At 38.9% G+C, this 24,847-nt stretch overlaps 1 protein-coding gene across 2 annotated transcripts in view; it reads right to left on the bottom strand.

Moving 5' to 3' along the window:
* LOC133404197 (zeta-sarcoglycan) overlaps window positions 1–24,847 on the bottom strand; it is a 131,478-nt gene that overhangs the window by 36,716 nt on the left and 69,915 nt on the right. Inside the window, exons 4-5 of one of the 2 annotated variants that reach the window (XM_061679882.1) lie at window positions 2,754–2,876; window positions 1,980–2,052 (exon numbers count right to left, since the gene is read on the bottom strand). In XM_061679882.1, coding sequence (XP_061535866.1) covers window positions 1,980–2,052; window positions 2,754–2,876 — 196 coding nt within the window. The remainder of the gene's footprint in view (window positions 1–1,979; window positions 2,053–2,753; window positions 2,877–24,847) is intronic. The other variant, XM_061679881.1, reaches the window with a different exon arrangement.

The following is a 24,847-nucleotide window of genomic DNA, read 5'->3' as shown; positions in this document are numbered from 1 at the left end:
GACCAGGGATCAAATCCCGGCCCCGCCTGTGTGGAGTTTGCATATTCTCCCCGTGCCTGAGTGGGTTTTCTCCGAGCACTCTGGTTTCCTCCCACACCTCAAAAACATGCGTGGTAGGTTGATTGAAGACTCTAAATTGCCCATAGGTGTGAATGTGAGTACGAATGGTTGTTTGTTTCTATGTGCCCTGCGATTGGCTGGCGACCAATTCAGGGTGTACCCCGCCTCTCGCCCGAAGATAGCTGGGATAGGCTCCAGCACGCCCGCGACCCCAGTGAGGAGAAGCGGTACAGAAAATGGATGGATGGATAAATTAAGCAATCTGGAAGCCTCTGAAGAGTACAAAAAGGCTAAATAATTAAAAACATTCTTCATGCAGAAAAACATTTTTTTTTACACCACTCACTATGTTGATCTACAAATGTAAGATTCAAATTAAATTTGCCTAATTTCTTTGCCTTTTTGTTCTGGCCTCCAACTTGAGCCAAGACCATCTCCACTTGCACCTGATGCCTGCTTCAAGCTGTGCCACATGAATAGCATCCCCCTCTTTAAGCACTCTCATTCTGTAAAAGAATTGACTAAAGTCATTGTCTGTTTCACTTCATTTTTCACTAATACCAACTTCAAAGGCGAATCCCAAATGCATCCTCCAGGAAAATATTAAGTACAGTATTTTTTTCCGTTTTTATTGGCCATTTCTGAATTTGAAGTTCATTCTGTGTTCTGACATAATCCCTAACATCGCTCCGTCGCGTAATACATTTAACATTGACATCCGTAAACTAATTAGATAATTGTAGGCGCGTTTCCTAATTAATAAAAAATGTACTAGCGGATCAGCTCTTGTCGCCGATGTTACATGTGCTTCACTGTTCCGCTGGGACCACAACCACGGCCAGGACCTGCAGCACCTCAACGCGAAAATACAAAAGACCAGTGCAACAAATACGACACTGCCTGATCTGATGAGCAAAAATTTTGCTTGAACGTAACAGTAGCAATAGAAGATGTCCATTCCAAAAGTGGGTAGAGTAGCCAAATATTGTACTCAGACAGATAAGACAAGACAATTATGTGACTCAAGTAAAAATCAAAACTAGTCCTCCAAAAAGGTAAGAGTAAAAAGTATACAGTGGAATAATTACTTAAGTACTGAGTAAATAGTGAGTATCTTCAGAATGTTTTAACCACAGCAGGAACATCAATAAAATAAAAATAAAGTAAAATGTGAATGTGCAAGGAGCGTTCAAGGAGTACGAAACAGCCTACGACGTCAGCGACGGGAGTAGTGACCTGGGAAAAACTGTTCGGATCTATACAATTCACGTAAATGGCCTATTTTGAGTTTAAAATGGCGAATTTTGCCGAAAGGCGACTGATTTGCATGTATGGTTTGATCCTGGAACAGATTCCATTTTCATTACTTTCAATGGGAAAAACTGAAAATGAATTCAAATTGATCTGCCTCCCAAATGGATTGCGTTCAATATATTGTATAATGGAGAAAAAAAAAAAAAAAAAAATCATTTTTCTAATTTTAAATTGTCCATCTGCTGCCGAGCGAAATATTTGGAGCCTTTTTGAGCTAGCAAACTAATTTGTAATGCACAATTTTTTTCCCATAATTACTGTTGCATGAAACTAATAATACTAATTGTGTTTCATCTGCTTGCCCTGCCCAACTGCAATGGAGAACCAGTTCGAAGGTCATCAAAGGTGTAGCAAAACTGTACAAATGAAGGGGAATGATAGCGAGTCTGTTAAAATGAATAGAAAATTGCTGATGTTTGTGTGGCCTACTTAGAGAGAACGTTATGAGTACAGTGGATTGTTAGTCGAGGAAGGTGACTATGTCTTAATGGGGTTGCATAAGTTCAAACTCAATGACAGAAGATGAGGCGCACATTGTAGTGTTGCAGGAGAGTGGCCGTGTATCATCTGTACTTCTTTTGGCTTGTATACAACAAAGTACTTACTTTAAATCCTGGAAGGGCTCTGCCCTCACGTGTGACGTCTGTACAGAATGGCTAAACACAACTCCTTCTGACCCTGTGAAGCAGGATAAAAGATATAGTTCAGGTAAAATTCAGCAGAACTAAATTAAATTGTAAATCCTGAATGGTGATAATATTCAAGTTTTTCGGGGGGATAAATAATAGCTCTCAAATGATTACATTGTAAAAACCAATCCAAAAAAATCATGCTGTAAGTGATGCACAAACAAGAAGCATGCCTCCTCCCCCGAAAGTGGTATGGGGATTGATGTCAAGAGCAAAACCGATCTCATCAAAACTAATGCCAAAAAGTCTGAAGTTCTTTTTAAGTTGTATAACAGTATGCTAACATTTTTGAGTTAATAAAGGCTTTAGAAGTCAGTTTGACAGTGAACCTGATCATTTCCAATATATTTGATTATTTCCTATGGGAATAAATCATGTTGCAATCCAACACAGAAGAAATGTGGTTCCACAGTGTGTACCTATGGCTCAAACAAAACAAAAGCACAACACAGTAAACTTCTTTACAAGGGAGGCATGCAATTGGTCCTACGATATAGTATTTGTATTCTTTCTGGAAAAGACATTCACTTCTCATGGAGCTAATAGCTTCCCCAATTATCAGGACCAGCATGTCGATGAAAGTTTAATATGTATTTGAACAGTTCACCTTGGAATGTGTGCATTTTCTGTATTTGTGTGGTGTTGGTAAAGAGAACAAGAGGGACCTTCCAACTCGAAGGATGAGCGCACCTGTCACTATGAGTTTCTCTGTGCCGATGCTGATCTCCTCGTCATCTGCAGAGAAAAGAACTCTCTCTTCATTGGCACTCTTCACCTCAAACCTCTGACACTGGACCTCCACCATTTCGGAGCCTAGGGGAGCAGAGATGAAAATGGGCTCTGAGTCAAAAGATTTGGAGCACAGGAACATTCGAAGCGTACATAATGTACCGTGAGGATGATTCCATATAAGGCTTCCAACAGAAGCACTTATGCATGAGGGTTTAGCTTGAATGACCCTTGAAGAATGTGAAGCCTGAACCACAATGTGCTGAAAATTGCACACTCGGCCATAAAACATGCTCATACTCTGTGCACTGTTGCTGTCGGCGTATTGTGCATGATCTGTTAAGATTGTGATATTTGACTAATATCCTATATTGAAGACGCTAATTGACACATTTACATACATTTTTTTTTTTTTTTTACCATGGAACATGTGGGAGAGCACCAAAAGCTAAAAAAAAATGAAGTTTGAAGTGATGAAATTGAAAATGTTTACTAAAATTTGAAATGTAATGGTTTGATAATTATAAAATACATTAAAGCCATGTTTTGTATGATTTATCTCGCCCCAAGTGTGCGGGAATGATTTGTAAACGTTGCGGACTTGCTTTTCATGCAGCAATATTTTTACAGTCCATCTCACAACACCTTTCGACCATATTGTTGGGCGAATTAAATAAGGTCAACTGTTACAGTATCAGCAACCACTCTTCAGTGAAAGCTATCGCCGAAGGAAATACAAAATCGTGCAAAATTGTACTGGACGCTCTTTCACAATTTCAAATCAGTCCATACTGCATGTTTTTGTCAAATTCATTGGCGCATAGTGTGGTGGGACATGCCACTAACAATTACTGTATTATGTAAGATTTTGGCATCATGAAGTAAATCCCAAGTTTGCATTGAGTTAATACATTGAACAAACACACAAAGTAAATATTTACAGGTTACAACCTCTCTGGACTCCTACCTTCTATTGCTTGGCTCACAGACTATTAAGAGTGCCAATTAGACACCAAGAGTGTCCTGTCAGTCACAATCAAATGTTATTAGCTCCTATCAATCAGAGAGTAGCAACCCCCCTATCCCACCCCTCCTGCTGTCCTTTTTAAACTGAGAAAGTAAGCAAGCAAGGTTTGTGTGGTGAAAATTTCACTCATCCGAAAGTGAAGTGTGCGACAAATGCATGCAAAGATTGAAGGTTTGGAGGACGTTGAGAGACACCATGGCAGGGGAATGAAAGCAAGGGGAATAAAATACTTTTAAGTTTGATGGAGAAAGATGTGCTTTAAATTGGAGATGTGCTGTCTCAGACATCCAGCAAGTTGTGTCTGGCTGCTCAGCTCTGTCCCATAATATAGCTCGAAGAGCAGCTATCCTTGCATCGTAAGAGGTCAGCACATTTTCAAGGATGTGTGTTTTATTCACTTCATTTTTTTCTTGCGGGAGGATAAAAGATTTTAAGAAAAGCTAGAGATCCATGACAGTGCAAAATTGGATAAATATATTGCATTTGGAGGGAAATGGAGTTAACGTGTGGAGACGATGCGCAGTGGGGACACATTTTCTTCGGCTTCTGTACCAACACATTTTGTGCCCTCCATTTTTTCTCATGTATGTATATTTTTTAATTCAAGGAAATAATGGAAATAAAAATAACATGTTCCAGGATCAGGCTGCCACCATCATAAAAACTTTTTTCTACACAGGTTTAACTTTATTAACAACTACACTATTGTAAAAATAGTAATATATTGTTGCTATTATATTGAAACAATAATACATAAGTGCAAAATGAAGAAAACACTCTTCCTTAGATAACAAGTAATGGCACATAATGCAGCAAACCAGTTAGCGGCTAGATAGTTAGCAGGCAATGCTAGGGGCTCGCAATATACTGTTCTCGTATCAGTAATAGTAGTGTAACTATTTCAATTACTTTCTCAAGCAATATAAATAATTACATTTTATTCTATTTTGATTAGCTTTCTTAATTTGAAATGAATGCATCAACAGGACCCTTGGACGTTTCCTCTAAAAAAGTGGAGGAAAACCATTGATGATTATTTTGGAATTAACCACATATTTGTTCTTTACACAAATAATAAACTGATAACAAAACATGATGAAATGTAAATAAAAAATAAAACGTGTTTGTTACATTAAATGTGTACAGCATGTGGAAAACACGATATATGATGTTGACCTAATGACAAATGTGCACAATTTAGACAACATTGCTTCATATGAAAACCCAGATAAGTGAATGTTCCATTCAAAAGTCCAAAACTATAAAGATAAAACTGTTTAAAAGTCAATGTTCTTTTATGTTTTCAAAAGAGTAACCATGAGTCGAACCTTTTCAAAATCTCAGACAAACTAAAAGACATTTGGAAAAATATGTCATGTTTGAGACTTGAGCAGAATGGCACATTTCCAGAGAGAGCCACTCACAAGCGTCGGCTTCAGAAGGAGGACGTGTTATGAAAAGAAATCAGAGCGTTCGCAGCTATTTTTCAAATATAACTAAAATCATAATCATGGAAATTTCCAAAAGCAAATGTCCAACACTGTCTATTACCCAATACAGCATCCTTTGCCCTATTTAGTACATACATATTACAAAAATAAGATACTGAAGGTTGGTGGTCAACTTATACGTGGGTTTTCTCCGGGTACTCTGGTTTCCTCTCACATCCCATAAACATGCACGGTAGGTTAATTGAAGACCCTAAATTGTCTGTAGGTATGAATGTGAGTGCGAATGGTTGTTTGTTTATATGTGCCCTGCGATTGGCTGGCAACCAGTTCAGGGTGCACCCTGCCTCCTGCCCGCCATTAGCTGGGAAAGGCTCCAGCATACCCGCGACCCTAGTGAGGAGAAGCGGCTCAGAAAATGGATGGATGGATGGTTGCAAAGAGCTGTAATTAACGAAAGGGAGAAAAACAAAAGCAGTTTTTTTTGTTCATCCTGTAAGTCACCTGGAGTTATTCAATGTTCGTTCAGAGTGAAGCAAATGTGATTGGTCTATTTTTTTGGCTTCCCCTCTGACAATACATTGCAGCTACAGTTGATGTACTGACTAAAGTAATCACTGAAAGAATTGTAACATTTTTTCAACCTATGATGCACAGTATCTGAATAATTCTGTGACCAATTTTTAGTTCGTATTTAAATAAAAGGGGCATTCAAATGATCACCAAGTCACTTTTCTTTTACTACTGTGCATTAAAGCATTACGCCCATAATAAAGTTATATGGCTTGGCGATGCTGGACTTTTAATTCAAGGCTGTAAATTAGTGTTTGTAGCTACTGTATAAAGGCATGTTATAAAAGTGGAACTTCAGAAAGCTTGAGGATTAAAAACACAAAATAAAGTGTTTATTATGCAACGAAACACATGTTACCCTACCAAACAGACACTACTGAATTCTAATTAAAATTGTCTTGACTGTGGTTTGGCACTATGCAGTCTTATTTTTACCTTCATTTTTTTACTAAATGCCACTGCAAGTAAATATGCCTTTAGCCAGATAAATACAGTAGCTTTCAAAATGTTTAACGCAAAACTAAGAGTGTTTAAAAACTTCAGCTGACTTTCACCGGTCCAGCGTCTACTTTCTTGTTTTTAGGATTTTCCTCGCTGCTTTGAATATTAGTCTATTTAAATGCTATACAATCCAATAAAACAATTTTATACACTGGTTAGTTCGGTATGACTTGTCCATTGTGCCCATACGAGTGTTTTGCCTGAAAATCAATATGAACATGACAATACATTTTGAGGGGTAAAGCATCAGGAGATGATGTATGGAATTCAGGTAATGTTGAATAATAATATCAAGAAAATGGGAAGGAAGGGCTTTATGTGCTTTTGGTTGTTATTAGTCTGAAACTGATTTCAGCACAATTAGTTCATAAATAGTTTCTTAATGACGCTGATAAGTTATTCTTGTTTGTCTACTCACGTAAAGACTGAGATGTTTGATTTTGGGCTTTTGTATGTAAGTAGTTAATATGAAAAATGAAATGTAGGTCGAAGCAGGAAATTCCCTCTTAGTTGAGTTTGGCAATGACCTTTGAAGTAATCATGTTTCAGTGATCATCAACCCAAAAGCAAATGCCAGCCAAAGTCTTGCCTCGAGGGACGGGACAACAGCGTAAAGGTTCTTGTTTGTGTTTTGAGCTGTTGAACATGTATCATGCATATTATCAACAAGGTAATGCAGACAATTTTATTTTAAAGACGGCAACACTGTGAATGTGCACACAACTTCAAGTCATGGACCATGTTAAATATTGGTGAAAACACCTTGAACCGTCAACAGATGACACTCATTAGCTTGTCATATACTTAAAGCTATGAGTGGGTTTAAAAATTAACATCCTGATGACTTATTTTAATTTTTTTTAGAGCTTATCTGTGGATTCATTTCAGCATTCTGTGGAATGAGTCAGGCTGATATGATTGCCTTTTCCTTCTCTGTCAAGAATATTACTTTTATTACATTTCATAAATATTCAAAATCCCTGTTGGCTGTGTTCTGTAAGGTCAAATGTTAAGGATGAAAAAGGTTTTGAGTGGTGTGATGAGCATGACAGATTGATATGACATGCAGCAATGATTTGCGTTTTCTATTGATTATGGTAGATCATAGTTACGTGTCCGTGAGATGTTCAAACTGCTAGACCTAGGCGAATATAAACAACTGGGTTATTCCTACGACCGGAGACAAATTCCTTGTGTGTTTTTTGGACAAAATAAAGATGATTCTGATTCTGACAGAAAGCGAGATTCTGTCATTGAAGTTATGCTCAAGTGTTTTGTTGATTTTACATTTTAAGATGAACAATGGTTCACCTAATTTTACATTTGTATGACTGTTTGTAATGTTAAAATGTGTCTTAAAATGCTCCCAGTCTAATTAATAAAGGATCGGTGAAGGTGACAGTTTCTACTTCCATTGTTTCCTTTGGGAAAAATCATTTGGAAATCTGACAAAAGAAAATAAATGTTGTCAGACAAGTGCCGTGGATTGGATTGCCTTCAAATGGAACATGCATGTACATTATACCGTACTGCGTAGGATTACAAGTCAAGTCGGTGATAGTCAAGGTCAAGTAGGTGATGTTTTTGATCATGTTACACAATGTGTATCAATTTAGAATCTTTTGGAATTGTCTGCTTATGAAAAGTGCAAGAAGAATATTTCTTTGATAATATAGGATACCTGTACTGTATATGTTCATACATATTGCATTTTGCAAAAATCCGACCTGATGTATACATGTGATGTCTATGTGAATGTACAGTATTCTCACTTTTCGGTGAAGTGTTTTCACTATTGCAAAATAATATGAAGTAGTTTATGTGCGGAATGTTGGAAAACATGACTGCTTGAATCCCAATAAAAACACTATTAAATCAAAAGTTTTTGTTTTTTAACTTTCAAAATAAAAATGATGACAATGCCTTCGAGGAGTTCTGGAGCTGAAAAAAATAAATCCTATTTCATGAAGAGAAAACTATAATCATTTAATGGTTTATTGGAGGAGTTTGTTTTTGCTGCATTTCCCCCCATTCAATTAAGCTGTACAACCACATTATATACAATCAAATAAGCAGTCTAATCCATGCATCCATTTCTGACCACTTATCTTGCTCATGGTTGCAGGGAAGCTGAAGTCTATCCCAAGCTAACTGTGGGCAAAAGGCAGAATTTACCCCAAACAGAATGACAGACAACCCAACACACTGGAATGCTGCAAAAGTTAGCCAGCGTGTACAACTACACAATCAGTGACCCCAAAATAGCAGTATCAACAAAGTTATATAAAATAGTACTTTCTCTAGTGGTGTGAGCAATCATAACTTCTCCTGTAACTTTTCAAGATAAGTGAGACCAGCCACTGTTCAGTGAATAAGCGAATGGATGTCTGAAAGTGGAGGGATTAAAGGCAAAACCAATTGCATGATTTTGGCACTTCTATGAGGCAACAACATGAAACCATAGGGTCACCACACATGAAGGAAATGTTTTTACTTGTCAAAAAAAAAACAGGGCCAGACCTTTAATCTTTTCAAGTGTTTCTTTAACAACTCTAAGGAAAGAATCGCATATTTTAAGCAAGTGTTTAAAAGCAAACAAAACCACTAAAAGGTAATGACATTCACTTCTTTGTAATTGTTACAGGTGGCAGGGTAGGAGTCATGTCAAGTGGGGTACAAATTATTTTAATAGGTGATTATATTCATGAACATAGTAAAAGAGGAGATGGAGAGACAGTGAGGAAGACAAATTAGTGCTGTTTGTTGGCTTCATTCATCAATCTGATCTCTTGAGTCTGTGGTGATAAATAGGAGTGATAAAGTGATTGAGGAGAATGGAAAATGAAATATGGTCTCTTTCATTTGACAAATAAGCATTCACATTATAATCAAGACATTAATATATAATACATGTAATTCGGCTTTCTTGTCCTATGGTTGTTTGTGTCCTTCTTCCATCCAGCCAACAATGAGGTGATATACTCTAGATCAACAGAGCCTTTCTGCATTCACAATAATTTGGTTGTGTGTGTTTTTTTTTTTTTTGGGGCGTCATCTTTTAAATTCTTGATTTTTTTTGCCAACAAAGCGTTGCACAAAGAGACGCAAAAAGCTTGAGCTTCTTTTGTCTGCACAAAATATGAAAGAAAAGCAGATTGTGCAGTCTGGTGTCGTGTGGATATTGTAAACTAGTTAAGCAAGCTATAAGACTAAAATCAGGGCTGTCAAGAGATTGCTTTGTTTTGCAAAACGTTTACACAGACAAGGTATTGTGAAAACTATTCAATTATTCAAACACTGTACATGGGCAGAGTCTACACAAATGTATAGCCATAAACTGCAGGATTTATTTGATATTTGTATATGACTTACTGAGATCTTGCAATAGGGCATAGTGACAGTTTACTGCATTAAAGGAGTTCATTTCTCTCACCAAATAACATTAAGAATCTTTTTTTTTTTTTTTTTTTTTTTTAAAGTATCTGACATATCACCATCATAAACAGTTTGATCAGAATCAGAATCTGATTGAGAATCTGATTTTATTTGCTGCAGTTTGCACTGTGCAATAATATTCTAAGGATAACAACATAAGAAATGTGTTACTTACTTCTTTGATTTGACATACAACAGACAATGCACACATATTTGAAAAAAGGTAGCTTCAGTCAATGTTTGGTTAAATCTGTAAACCTATATTTCCACGACCCACAAAGTTAAATCATCTATTTGGCCACTAATGAGGGCTGAACATTTGCATGTGGATCATTTCTAATATAGGAATGAAGATAAACTCATTTACATTTTCCAACAATCTCTTTTGTCTGTGATAAGGAGCAAGTGTAAAACTGAATGTTGAAAAAGTTTCATTATAGTACATTGATGGCAGTCAATAAAATATTAATTTTCAGACACATTCCAACCTCATAAAAATGAAAAAAAAAAGATGTCACCTTTTTCCAGAAGTCCTTTGGCTTGATTAATATTGAACAGAGGAATGTTAGCCTGAATATCAAGGTAAAGATTGCATCTTTAAAATGATGAGGCGGCTCTAGACCCATCACATAACTGTAAAATACGCCATATTTCCACAGGCAGGTCAGGTGGAATAAGTCAGGGGCAGTTCATCAATGGTTTACAATATGTGGAGAGTGTGGGCACGGCAGATGGCCCAACAAAAGGAAGAGTTTAGTAGTTTCTTTACAAAACTGACATTCGATGAAAACTCTAGCTTGTCTATGACCTTATCCACAAACCAAAGAGAGATTCAGGCCTGAAGGAATGTTTGCTCAAGTATTGTCGCTGGCAGGTATTTGGTCCTAAGTCAACATTAACATGTCCTTATTTACTTCTTCAAAAAAGTATTTCCTGCTTTCTGTTGAAGGACATGTAGGAATACCAATAAAAACAAGTTTAATCATCCTTATTACAGAGCGTAAAACAATCGAGGTGAGGCTAAGCAAGGTCATGCCTCAAGTATTACACATTGTCCAAACAAGGTTACGATGTCAAGCTTGCAGCTCACTATCAACTTGAAGGATGACTCCATAAGGCAGTTACACACATATACACACATATGGATACGTGATGAAAATGTAGTGTGCCGTATTGCACAGTGTGGTCAATTGCCCTTTGCATAATTAAAGTCGAATTAAAGCTATAGGATCAACAATGCCAGTACAGCCATGCCTTTATCGAGTCCTTGGCAGCCTCTTAAATGTATTTCAGTTCATTAATGCTCCAGCAATGTATTATTAAATGGCTCATTAAAACTATTGACTTGATCATGGACTGCTTCTATAAAATAGGCAAGATGGGCTGTCTGATCTATTGATTGGATAAGGCAGTGACACAGAATCATATTAATTACAGCATTATAATTTTTTTGGTTTCTCTGCCACCAATTAAAGGCAGAAAGGCCTCGCGAATTGAAAATGCGATCACTGTGAAACATGATTGTTATGTACATCATTTGTTTCTTGCAGGGGGATTTGCAAAGATGTAGATTTGTAATTAGAATGTCTGTAATGGAACAATTGAATTTTATGCAAGGCTTTGCAAGTGATCACTCTGCACACTCATAAGAAAACCAATTTTCGCCAATATTCTGCTGTTTAAACGCGACACCAACATCATGTTTCAAAGAGCTCGATTACATTCATTATATTTATCGTATTCTTTATTTGTGGACATGCAAATCCACCAATCTTAACTACAACAGCACATAAAAGCTTCTTTTCTTTGTGAACATGAACATACTTTTAGCACATACAGTATCATTAAGCACCTATTAACCTTTTGCCTTTCGGTTCCTTAATTTCAGCCATTTTATAATTCCAATTTTCAAGCAATAGCATCGGAGAAATGAGCTGAGTGATTCCACTCTGATAAAAGAGAATGTAATTAGTGTAAGAAGTTAAAGATAACGATAACGATAAAATGGAGTTTAGAAGGCACTAACAAAGTCAATGGGGAATTAATGTGTTGCATGAAGAGATGAGATCCGTGCATGATTAAAAAGCTTGCATGAATGGTAGAAATGACACTCAAGAGGAGGGAGCACTTAGACCTTAAAAAAAGAGGATGCAAAAATATACACTCATGAAAGGAATTATACTTCTTTTTCATTGACATTCATAGAAATTAAAAATAGAAAGTACTTTAGCATGTACAAAAAGATGGATACGCAGCTTGAATAACACTGAGAAGAGCATAGACCTCCACGAGGGTTGATTGCAGTTTCTGCAATCAGCAACATGGGCTCTGAAAAGAACACGGCAGTAGCTGTCAATGAATGACGTTCATAGGGAACATTCACACAAACACAAAAAGACCTTCTGTCCTGTTAATAGCTAGTTAACGTCTGGTGTGACATACCTTACATGTAATTATCCATGAAATGGCAAGAAGAGAAAAGAAAATACTCTCTCTGAAATTGCAAGGAAATGAATGGGTTCTTAGCACTCTTTCACAAAACTGCACGACTATCTGTTGTCTAGTCCCGCTAACTGTCAAACAATACATGGCAATCAAGACTTCTTTGGAGTTGTCACATTTAATCAATTCAGTTCATGCACATGGCATTGGGGACACTAACATATATGTATGCTGTCCAGAGTAGACAGCAGTAGAAAAGAGTTTGTTTGTTTGATTGTTTTATGAGCGTCCTGTATTGTACCCTGCAATTAGAGTGAAACAATTAAAGGTAAATCTTAATCTTGAGAGAAAGGGAACTTTTTTTTTTCTTAAGAGTAGTCCTCCAAAAAAAGGCAGACACGGCATGAAATAACTGTTCTTTTTCGTAGTGTGGAAGGTCAACTTAGTTTGAATGTGAGGCCAGGGGTGTTCTGCCTCTTCTGACTGCAAGTCGCACACCTTTGTTTCTGCCATGCTTCACGTAAATGAGTCACTTTGAAAACTGTCCGTTGATCTCAGGTCTCTTAACTGTTACTAGCGCCTCTATACTTTCGTGCCACCATATTATGGAACATTCAATTGTCTTAAAGGGGTTCCACCAAACAGCTAAAATCAAGGAACCACTGATGTTTCCTTTGTGAAAGTATTCTGGCTACTCGACAGTGACATCAGTAAGTCAGTCAGTAAAAATATTTTAATGATGGTCTACCAGTCAATCATAAAATCCATTTTCATCTTCACCATCACATCCTGGCACCACTTCCTCTCTAGCAAAGACAAAAAAACCCTTCACGCAACAGAGCATCCATCCATCCATTTTCTGAGCCGCTTCTCCTCACTAGGGTCGCGGGCGTGCTGGAGCCTATCCCAGCTGTCATCGGGCAGGAGGCGGGGTACACCCTGAACTGGTTGCCAGCCAATCGCAGGGCACATAGGAACAAACAACCATTCGCACTCACAGTCATGCCTACGGGCAATTTAGAGTCTCCAATTCATGCATGTTTTCGGGATGGAAACCGGAGCGCCCGGAGAAAACCCACGCAGGCACGGGGAGAACATGCAAACTCCACACAGACAGGGCCGGGGATTGAACCCGGGTCCTCAGAACTGTGAGGCTGACGCTCTAACCAGTCGGCCACCGTGCCGCTAGTAAAGGGTCGCTTGCGTAAAAAAATAAACAAATTAATAAGTTTCTCTCTCTTAGAGGGTAACTCCATCTCCCCTTACTTTCCCAGAGATTGACGTTAAACAGTCAATGCATGCTATGCATGCTTTGCTCACCAAACCCATTCAAATGTTTAGGATGAACTAGAAGAAAGATGGTGAGCCAGGCCATCATCTACATGAAGAGCAACTTAATAACAATGCAGTACAACTACAAAGCTGTTTTACAGTAAAATGAGTCATAAAGGAAGAGGGTCACAGAATAAGTGTAACTTAAACTTGTAATGTTTGTGCGATTAGTGTGGTCCGTGATCGTTCATGTCAGTATTTAACAGTTTGGAACTGTGCCCAACCAATGGGAACTGACCAGGAATGCATTTGTCAATTCCCTTTGATAGCTAGGATTCCGCTGCTAATTCTGTAACATCACTACGTAGGTGGGTGAAAGGGTAGGGCTTCAAAACTCCAAGTCCACACATCATCTTTATGGTCGGCCATTAAGAAGACAAAGATGAAAGGTTCTCACTCACATAAATGAGGTGACAGCGGCAGAGAGGATGGAGAGAAAGAATAGGAGGAGGGATGAAAGGAAGTGAGTGCAATAAAAATGAGATGAAGTGCCCAAGGCCAACAAGCGTACTCAGAATCTCTACTGCAGCAGATGGATCCTCAAGGGAGCTCACATGTTAAGTGTTTTTTTGAAACTTAAGTTACGGCACTTACAAAGTGAGCTGTTTCTTTCATCACAAGGGAGATACAAAACCCCCCACCAAACTAGTCCTTTCACATGAAGATCTACAGCTTCGTCTGGACTGTTTCGTCAATGACTTCATATACTGTATGCATACATGAATCAGGTTCCTGACATACAATAGTTCGGGCTCTCCATTTTTTCACACTTCGATGTGAAGTCCCATTTTACAGAATTTAATTGACTTCGATATTTGGATAAACCAGGTCTGCCTCCATACACTAGGTGACGAACATGCTTATTTCAGCTTGCTTAGCATAGGATTATTCAATGAGGAAAAAGTTGTTGATGAGAAGATTGGATGTGGTCACTACTTGCCAGTGGTTAAATTGGTAATGTTATAACCCTTTACATGTGATAAATTATGTGCGCTAACATTTTATGTTTTGCACAAAGATCTGCCTTGACCCCTTGTGGATAAGGAGGCGATCAAAGCCAGAGGAAAAAAATAATGCAGATTGCCCACTTTCACAACAAAGGTCATTATGTAATTGTTTTATTATATCATTAAAGTATAAAAAAGGAGACAGTTTGAAAAACAACATACACTATTTATTGCATCACCATGTTACAGTTTAAATCCAGTCATATGTACCACCACTTTTTAAATGTGTTTTCCTTCCATCCTCCTTATTTTCTTGGGAATTAAATGTTTAACGTCAACAACAGAGGCTGGTGCTTGAGCAAAAAAAATGGCTTTGATGTTCGATCAATGAAAATGGATACATGAGTATGTGTGTTGCACCCCTGTAAACATTTTTCACAATGCTGGGTTACCATTTAAAATGGAAATTGACAGGATTAAATGAAACATGTTTTAAAATGGAAGCAAACAGGATTTACAACTGCATCAAATGTACTGGCAGGTAGCCCTGGACTTACTGTGACCCAATATACTTAACACAAACAGTTGAGGTCATTTGTTTTATTTTTCTTTACATAATAAATTCCCAGGCATTTCTTTATTTTGAATAGTTAGTAGTTAGGGTACAGTTCACCGTTTTCCATTTGTGTTCAATATAATCCATCCAAACTGTGATGGACATTTATTTGCCCTTTCCATTCTCGTGATGTGATTTTGTACCTCTTGTACAAGCAACAGTAGCTGGTGGAACATTTATGCTTCAAATGTGGTAAGTATATCGCAAAGAGGGAAAACATTTTTGGGGGGTAAATCCCAAGAAAGTACTAAAAAGGGTTCTGTATATGTTTTGTGTGTGTGTGTGTGTGTGTGTGTGTGTGTGTGTGTGTGTGTGTGTGTGTGTGTGTGTGTGTGTGATAGCGACAGAGATGTGTTGCCGAGTCAGCACTAAAGGAAGCAGGAAGCAGTGGCAGGCCAAAACTCAGGGTTCTAGAGAATCCTCCGGAGAATTCATTCTGTTCCATTCTGTCTTATCAAGAAGCCACTTAGACCTTGAAACTAATTGTGTGTTTGGGTCTGAACTCGAGTATTTTTGTGAAGACAGTTGTCACGAGGTCTGCATTGCATTTTAATGTGTATGAAAATGCATTTGTATTCACGAGAAATTCCTAGCTTGCACTTGGCTTTGTCCAATGTGTGCGTGTGTGTGTGTGTGTGTGTTACTACACAAGCTAGGTCATGCAACAAAGTTCATGTCATCCTCTAACGGCCTGACTAAATTGACTGCAGACTGTCTCGCCAACCAATTTTACACACCGATTCTGCCGACTCCAAGATAGGCATGCAGACACACTCACATACATCAGCATTAAAGTGGGTTTCTTGGTGAGGAAAGCTGCTTTGGGGAGCTTTAACAGTAGGAAGGGAGCTGTCAGGAATTTCCTCGCTTCAAAGTCTGAGAGAAGGCTAGACTCCCTACATGTGTGGAAGTTGAAGCGCCTGGTCAGCCGATGGAAATACACTATGGTAAATTACACAAGATAAGGGAGCATTCTAACTGGGGGGCAAAAAAAAAATCACCTAAATTTGACTGTAAATCTGACATGATTTGTTCTCCAAAACCCAACCACTAAAATGCCACTTGTTGTGATAGTAGTCGTATTATAGTTCCTTTTATTTGAAAAATTTTTACGTTGTCTTCTAATGCAGAGAATGTGTGTACTGCATTTTTATTTGGACCCATCTACGCATTGCTGACACCACAAGACTCCGAACGCACTGGAATGGCTGCTGTTTTATCACGTAGCTTATGCTCCTCTTTTAGTGGTGTCACTTGTTATAGCTCTTGTGAGCTTGTGACAATCAACTTTAATGATGCATAAACAGTGGTGTAGAATGTAGATATGAAACATATACTACCATTATTATTTGTATCCCAAATTGTTTCTCCCCAAACCTTGGCGAGTGTGCTAAGGGTTAATATTGCTGCGTGGCTGTAATCCTTGCCTGGAGAGAGTTTTGGAACAGAAATCCTTTGTAAAAAATGACATTTTAAGTTAGGCAGACTGCTCAAATAACCCTTTTTTATATTTTAATCGATTTTTAAAATGTGAGAGACCACGCCGAGGAAAAAGAAACTGTGTGTGTGGACTTGAAATTACCAACACAGCGCACTACACATCCAAAATATCAATGTAGCGGATATGCTCCCCGCAACTTGAGGTGTCACAGTGACTCCCCCACGACTTGATAAACTGCTTTCTTCCAAGCGGCCCTGCTGTGAGATGACCACTAGAAGACGCCTACTGGACCCTAAATTAATTAGCAGGTCCCCTCGAAATCTTGGTTTACAGTCATCAAAGAGTCCTTTCTTCGTTTGAATTGACAGCAGCCATAAGGTGTGATCCTCTCCGGGAGACCAAGCTGGGACAAAGGCGACACCCGCTGGCATTGAGAGGAACTGCAAAGCCGAACAGTGAACTCGCATTTGATGTTTAACCAAAGAAAAATTTATCTTTTGATATTTGACGAATTATTCCAAATGTATGCTTTGATGTCTGTGTCAGTGTGTCAACTTTACAAGCGCAGCTGCGATATTCTGAGAACTGTTTGTCTTGATTTGACTCCGAGCAGCATGAGATGTGATTTGAACCATAAGCAGTTAATTTGCCAAGACTAAAGTTTAAACAGCCACTTTATATGCTTGACCTGTGAGTAAAGAGTACAAAGTTGGGGGTATTTTATATTAATATATGTTTGTAAACCAATTTTATGGGTCAAAATTGTAGACTAGATTCAAGATGATGTGTGTGGTCTTGTCTGGTACTTAACCCTTAACTCCCGCTCTCTTGGCTTCTTGGTTCTTCGCTCTTGTCTTGCTATCAGACACCTTCGGCCCCACACCCCCTTTCTTTGTTTGGGCACACGGCTCGGTAACCGCGGGCCTTGGGGATGGAGATCCGGCTCCCTAGCCTCCATGGATCGCCACTGCTAAGCCTCCAGAACAGTTGCTGCTGAGCTACCAGATACGCTCCCAGCTAAACGTGAGTTTTCTGAACTTGGTAGCGGAGACAGTCATATTATCCCAAGGAGGCATGACAACAATTTTTCGTCTTCCGCCTCTTTTGTTTTGTTTCATTTTTCTGCATCCTTTTTCTCATTCGACCAAACCCATCTCCGTGGTTCCCGAGACGACTGAGACAGGCCAACCCACCTGCCAACTAGTGTTTGCCAGACAGTACAATATTAGTGCCTAATAATTCACACAAAATCCTAACTTTGTCCTCTCTCTCTCATCCAGACTGGACGCGTTAAATGCTCGTGTTTTCAACAAGTCCACCACACAATGTTCTATTTCCCTTTCCATACGCCTATTTTTCCTTCTTTTTACCGTTATTAGTGTTATTTTATTTCTTTACTTAGACACCTTTTCATGTTTCCCTCTAGCTCCCTTGTAGATGTCATTAAATATTCTATAAAATTCCACTCCTTTGTAGTGTTTTGTGTGGGTTCACTTTAACAATGAACCGCTGTTGTTTAGGACTAAAAATTCCATAAAATGTATCAACCTTCAGCTTATGAGACTGATAAAAAGGTTTCTCGTCACTTTCCCTAAATTCTATACATATAAAAAGTGACGTGGTGCCGCTTTCCGAGACAAATTTGTTTGACTTTAACATCAAAGCGTAAATCGGACAAACCCGGAAGTGAACGCAGGCGTTTACCATCATTCGTATTTTTTTCCAAATTAATAAAATTTTTATTTAAACCAAATATACACTCCCCCATTGTATTACCAAGACTCACCTGTGAGAGGCAGCATGGTGCCACAGGTCATCCAGACTGCCGGAAAATACAAAAAAGAAACAAGAATAGTAGGAGTAGAAGTAGTACCCCCACTGTAGTTAGCCAAGCCTTCTTGTCATTTTTACTGTGGTGACTGATTTGGGAGAATATGCAGCACAACCATTTACTCCTCTATTTGGATCTGGCTTCAGGTTGCTTCCTAATTGCCTTTTGTTCCTTTTGACATCACAGTGATTGTGACGGGCAGTGGCAGTCCAACCTTAAATGCTGCTCTGTGCGAGACCCCCTTAGGCCCCCTTGAAGTTGTTAAAATCCCTGTAAAGTGAAAATAAAAGTCTTTAACTTTGACACACCACAGAAAAGAGTTTTGTTTGCTAAATTTGAATGAATAAAAAAATTGCCATGTATATGAAACGAGGCTCCAACATCGTGAAAAACAGAGACCTCTTTCCAGCTGTTCAACGCTGTGGGTGTGTCTGCTGAATGCACTGAAATGCACTCAAATGCATTTGTACCGTATGTGCTGAAATGTCTGTAGTGTGAGCCACATGATGAATAACAGTTTACTTTCCCTGAAGTGTCTCAGTTATGTGGACACACGTGTAGCGCATGGAGCGAGACAGTAGCGAATTGGTCAGCTTTCTAGGTAGCCGGCGGCAGGGTTACCTGGTTTGTTACGGCAGGGTTACCTGGTGTGTTACTGCCCCGCTCCGTGTGTCATGTGTGGGTCTACATCACAGAGACACTGAGGCCCAAATTACACAAAACACATAACACTTCTGGGAAGATGCATTTTTTCGGGTTGTAGGCCTACTAGCTAGCTAACCGCATGTGTAGTGGTAGAAATGAGCCAAGTTATTATTACTAAGTAACTTGCAATTACGCTGGATAGCAACTGATGGAATGCAGGCGCTCAGTACTTATATAATGGGGGAGGGTTGACTCATGTCAAAAAGCCCAATTACATAACTGGGCTTTGCTTCAGTCATGGCCAAACAATCTGTACAAATGAAATGGTGAAAAGGTGTTTAACTCTATATCTCAACAGTGCATTACTACATTGTTCTCAGTCTTTGTGCGTTTTCAGCAATTATCTTCAAAACTCTAAAGTATAATGCTAAAAAAAAATGGAGGAAAATTGTGCTGGAGCCCATTTTTAACAACAAGGGTTATGTGCAGAGCAGTGGGAACTATAGAGAAATAAAGTTGACGAGCCACACAATTAAGTTATGGGAAAGAGTAGCGGAGGTGAGATTCAGGACAGGAGTATTTGTGAGCAACAGTATGGTTTCCTGCCTAGAAAGAGTGAGATTTTCCTTGAGGGTGTTGATGGAGACATTGTGTCTTTGTAGATCTGGAGAAAGCCTATGAGAGAGTACCAAGAGAAGAACTGTGGTACTGCATGCAGAGATCTAGAGTGGCAGAGAAGTATGTTAGAATAGTACAGGACATGTATGAGGGCAACAGAACAGTGGTGAGGTGTGCTGTAGGTGTGACAGAGGAGTTTAAGGTGGAGGTGGGACTGCATCAGGGATCAGCCCTGAGCCCTTTCCTGTTTGCAGTAGTGATGGATAGGTTGACAGATGAGGTTAGATTGGAATCCCCATGACCAAGATGTTCGCAGATGATGTTGTGATCTGCAGTGAAAGCAGGAAGTAGGTGGAGGGACATTTAGAAAGGTGGAGGAATGCACTGGAAAGGAGAGGAATGAAGATTAGCCGTAGTAAGACAGAATATATGAGTGGGTGAAAGGGGAACAGTGAGGCTACAGGGAAATGAGATAGCGAGGGTGGAGAACTTTAAATACTTGGGGTCAACAGTTCAGAGGAATGGTGAGTGTGGTAAGGAAGGGAAGAAACGGGTCCAAGCAGGTTGGAATGGGTGGCGGAAGGTGTGTCAGGTGTGTTCAATGACAGAAGAGTCTCTGCTAGGATGAAGGGCAACATTTATAAGACAGTTGTGAGGTGGTGGTGAAGAGACAACAGGAAGCAGGTTCTCTCTCAATTTAGAGTCTTCAATTAACCTACCATGCATGTTTTGGGGATGTAGGAGGAAACCGGAGTACCCGGAGAAAACCCACGCAGGCACAGGGCAAACAAGCAAACTCCACACAGGTGAGGCCGGATTTGAACCCAGGTCCTCAGAACTGTGAGGCGGATGTGCTAACCAGTCGTTCACCGTGCCGCCTAAAAAAACAACGTCATTTAATTTGTGTGAAAATTGCTATTTACTAATTACAAATATGGTATTTTTTTGCTCATTGATCTATACCAGTGACATATGGTGAAAGGCAGAACAATGAAATACTCAGGGATCTCATTTGACGTGCGTTCCGCATCCAAGACACACAAAAAGGATGAGGGAAGTAAAAAGCTTTGTGAATGTGCGTTCACTGACACACAACATTGCTTACTTACGTATGTGTGCAAATCTCGAATTAAACGGTCTCGCATCGAGTTTCCGGGTCAAAATTTGCCTTTTTGCGCTTCAAAAAACACACTGAAAATCAAAACCGCAAATCAGGTTTACCGCAGACACATTTGCAAAGACGGAAGACGGCAGTGGTGTTCATGACATAACGTGCTTACATCACCGATGCGAGGACGCGGAAGTGAAGCGTTCGACTGAGAAGCGCCAAGGCAGCGGTTGCAAAAGGAAACGCTGAAGTGAGAAGAGAGAGAGAAAAAAGATAAATGGCGAAACTGCACCTTTTCGTTTTAACAAGGACCTTTCTCTCCACTGTGCGTTTAATGTTAGTCTACTTTACTAACATAACGTTAGTGCTGTGGGCTGTGGAGTGTCTCTTTTAATTATGAGGACTGTCGAAGGGCTTTTTTTTTTATTTTTTATTTTTAACCCTGACAAAGACATTATAACTCACCCATAACGATACATACAGTGTGCTTGTTGCACAGCGTACGAACTGTGTGACAATGTGCTCCATCACGCGTCTATCAAATTTGTGTATGAGCGTGATTCAGTAGCGTGCTTTAAACACGTATTATACTTTGGATGCAATTTAATTGGCTAGTTTTTCACTCTTTGTTTGGTGGGGTCTCATACAAATCATCATGAGACCCCACGTTTAGGTCACAACATCAGTTTTGTTTCTTCAATGCAGCCAAGCTCTTCTTCAAATCTTAACTTTTAACAACAAAGATAAAAAAGTTTTGCAAGAATTTTATTATTCTTTAAATATTTGAGATTTTGAATGTTGTGCTTTGAAAGAGTTACAGACACTGTGTTTTTGGCTGTAAAATGTATTTAAAAGAAACTTAATTAAAAAGTGAATGCACTTTAAATGTTCAACCATGTCATGGTTTTTAAAGTAAAATTTCATGGTTTTGGTCTTTTCAGGGTCTCGGCTTGTACAACACCTTTGAGCAGGTTTAACAATTGCGTTCTGCCGAACATTTTTCGAGCAGATAAGGGAGAAAAGATGACTTTTAATACACACCAGTACTGTATGTCGTTGTTTAGGACCTGGCTCGTTCCTGAATCACCTACCTGGGTTAATAATTTAAGTCTTTGTACTGAACCGAAATTCTCAAGTCTAAGACCTCTTTTAACATTAACTCAAGTGAAGCTAATCACTTAAGTGAGTGACTCAGAGTAATAGTCTACATAATTATGTTTACCACCACGATTCAAAATTAATCTAGATACTACAATCCATAAAGCTCAGTAATTAAGTTAATTTAAAAAATAATAGTCGAATATAATTAGGGTGGCACGGTGGTCGACTGGTAAGAGTGTCTGCCTCACAGTTCTGAGAACCGGGGTTCAAAAACCGGCCCCGCCTGTGTGGAGTTTGCATGTTCTCCCCGTGCCTGCGTGAGTTTTCTCGGGTTACTCCGGTTTCCTCCCACATCCTAAAAACATGCATGGTAGGTTCATTGAAGACTCTAAATTGCCCGTAGGTGTGAATGTGAGTGCAAATGGTTGTTTGTTTATATGTGCCCTGCGATTGGCTGGCAACCAGTTCAGGGTGTACCCCGCCTCCTGCCCGAGGATAGCTGGGATAGGCCCGCGACCCTTGTGAGGAGAAGCGGCTCAGATAATGGATGGATGGATGGATAATATAATTTGAATTTTTAACCTGAGAATGGCTTAATATAGATTAAAAAAATATAGATGAAAATAGATGAAAATGAGATATGGCCATTACCTTTACTTGAGTATTTATGCAAAGAAGAATCAATACTTTTATTCCGTTACAATGATTGACATGCCGCTCGCGACTTTTATTTATCCATTAGTGTGTGCGCGATCTATTTTTAGACTTCATCATCGACTTCCCCATAGGGCGCTGTTGCGGCGAATCAAACGTGATCACTCGTGTCATTTGACTTCAATTCACCAATCAGACGACACAAGGCAGTCACATGACCGCACACAAACCCTTTGTGGGCCAATCAAAGCAAAGTGATTAATTTTAGGGGGAAAAAAACAGCAGCGCAAGTGTTTACTTTACAGACTCCGAAAAACAACAGCTCTGGCTTGTAGCTCTTAAATTGTGACTGTCCAAACTTGTGAGAGCACGCACACATGCAGGCAGGAATGATCTCATGACAGTTGCACAAAAGTCAACTATGTGAACCACTACACAATAAGCAGGAAAACAATGCACTGTAATGTATCAGTGACAAAATCAGACTCTCAGCACATGTGGTCTCATACATAAATACGTTGCTGAAAATACCCTCAATTTTATCGCAGGCAACATTAAAAGGAAAATTAAACCTCATTGGTCATAACAAAATAATTCCAATTTCTAGAATTACAATATGTTTCCATGGTTGGAAGATATTACCTTAGCACAGGCAAAGAAGTTTACTCATTGATTTTGTAGATGACAAATGTTTAGGACTTGATGAAGGTTTTCAAGCGCTCACTGCTCTTGTTACATTTCCAGTATAATACTTACATCTACATATGCTATATCTGATTTCGTAAGGCACAGCTCATCATATTTTGTAATTGTATATTGCTCATAAAACAGTAAACGTGCCGTACATCTTTTTCTAGCTTGGTGTTTTTTATCTGTTGGTTAATTTTTATTAGATTTTTTTCGTTCTTGCACAGTCTTGGGGTAAAACTGAAGTTAATTTCACCGCATCTTTTGTAATGTATCGTCTTTATGATCATGTGATTATGCATTCCATCAAGCCTTATGGTGTGTTTTGTGTCTTCTGAGCCTGATATGCAATGCAAATAATTTTTACCCCCCTGTTACAGCATCTCAAGCAAATGATTAAAAGGCCTTTAGGCTGCTATGAACTTCATGAATGTCACAAGGACTCTAATGAAAAAGAGGTTAACTAACCTCAAATAGCCCAACTGCTTTTCATTGACAGCTCCTTATACACTGACAGTACATTTACTGTTTTACTGCAATTTTTAGTTTAGTGTAACATCATCACACTACAACCAACCTCTCCAACAGCAAACCACATCCATTCCAAATGTCGACACTGTTTTAAAGTAGACAGACATTTTGTCCACAATTGAAAACAGGTGTCTTAATAACATGTATGTGGCATGCTCAAAATGCCTCTAGGATCAAAAATTATACAAAAAAATAAAACATATTTCCTTTCTTGCAAAAATCAAGCAATTTTAGGAGCCAGCCTCCTCATGCAGGTATGCCAGCCTTCATCATGCCCATATACTGCTGAGGCAATGGCGAATGTGGCTTTCGCTAGATTGACCACCGGTTTGGTACAATAACTTGATTGAAAATTGAAGGTTTTGACTTGAGACTGAGACTGATTACTTGTTCATATGTGACTTTCATCACCTCTGGCATGATATAGCTCGCATGTGCAACCTTAAAAAAAACAAACAAAAAAAAAAAATCATGTCATCTTCTGGGTTACGTACTAAAGGGTATTTTGAGTTCTCCCAAGGTGCAAATTCAAGTGTCAAGAGTACAAACGCAATATCTTTTAGGGTAACAACACAGTGACAAGCCATTATAACCCTTTCAGTGTTGTTTTTTTTTTTTAGCCATAGACCTCATATTGCTCTGATTGTAACCTGTTCTTTTTGTGAGACAGACTGAACGACAAGCGCAGCAGGAAGGGAAGGTCTAAGAGGTAAAATCCACAGCCGCCAACGAGCAGCTAAATGTGCTAAAAAAAAACCTTGACACTTTTACATAGGCACAACTATAAGTACTTCTAAAAGAATAGCATAATCTTTATCTATTTAATGGCGCATGATGGTAAAAAACATTTACCCGCATTATTCAATGGAGCTTTTTAGAGCTGATTAGAGTATTTACATTCAAACGTTGATCTATGAACTGCATGGAGTTTCATTTTCATCATATCTTCATACTGTTCCTTCTCACACACGTGCAAGCACACACACACACACACACACACACACACGCATGCACGCACGCACGCAAACCCACCCACACAGCTTGATAGTCATAAACAACACATAAATGGCAGCACATTAATCATAACTATACCGTTGTTTCGCTCTCATAATTAGCTC

This window comes from Phycodurus eques, chromosome 6, assembly GCF_024500275.1.
Source record: "Phycodurus eques isolate BA_2022a chromosome 6, UOR_Pequ_1.1, whole genome shotgun sequence".
NCBI lineage: Eukaryota > Metazoa > Chordata > Actinopteri > Syngnathiformes > Syngnathidae > Phycodurus > Phycodurus eques.
Note: the sequence above shows the minus strand (reverse complement) of the source record. Positions and strands in the feature narration are given on the sequence as shown.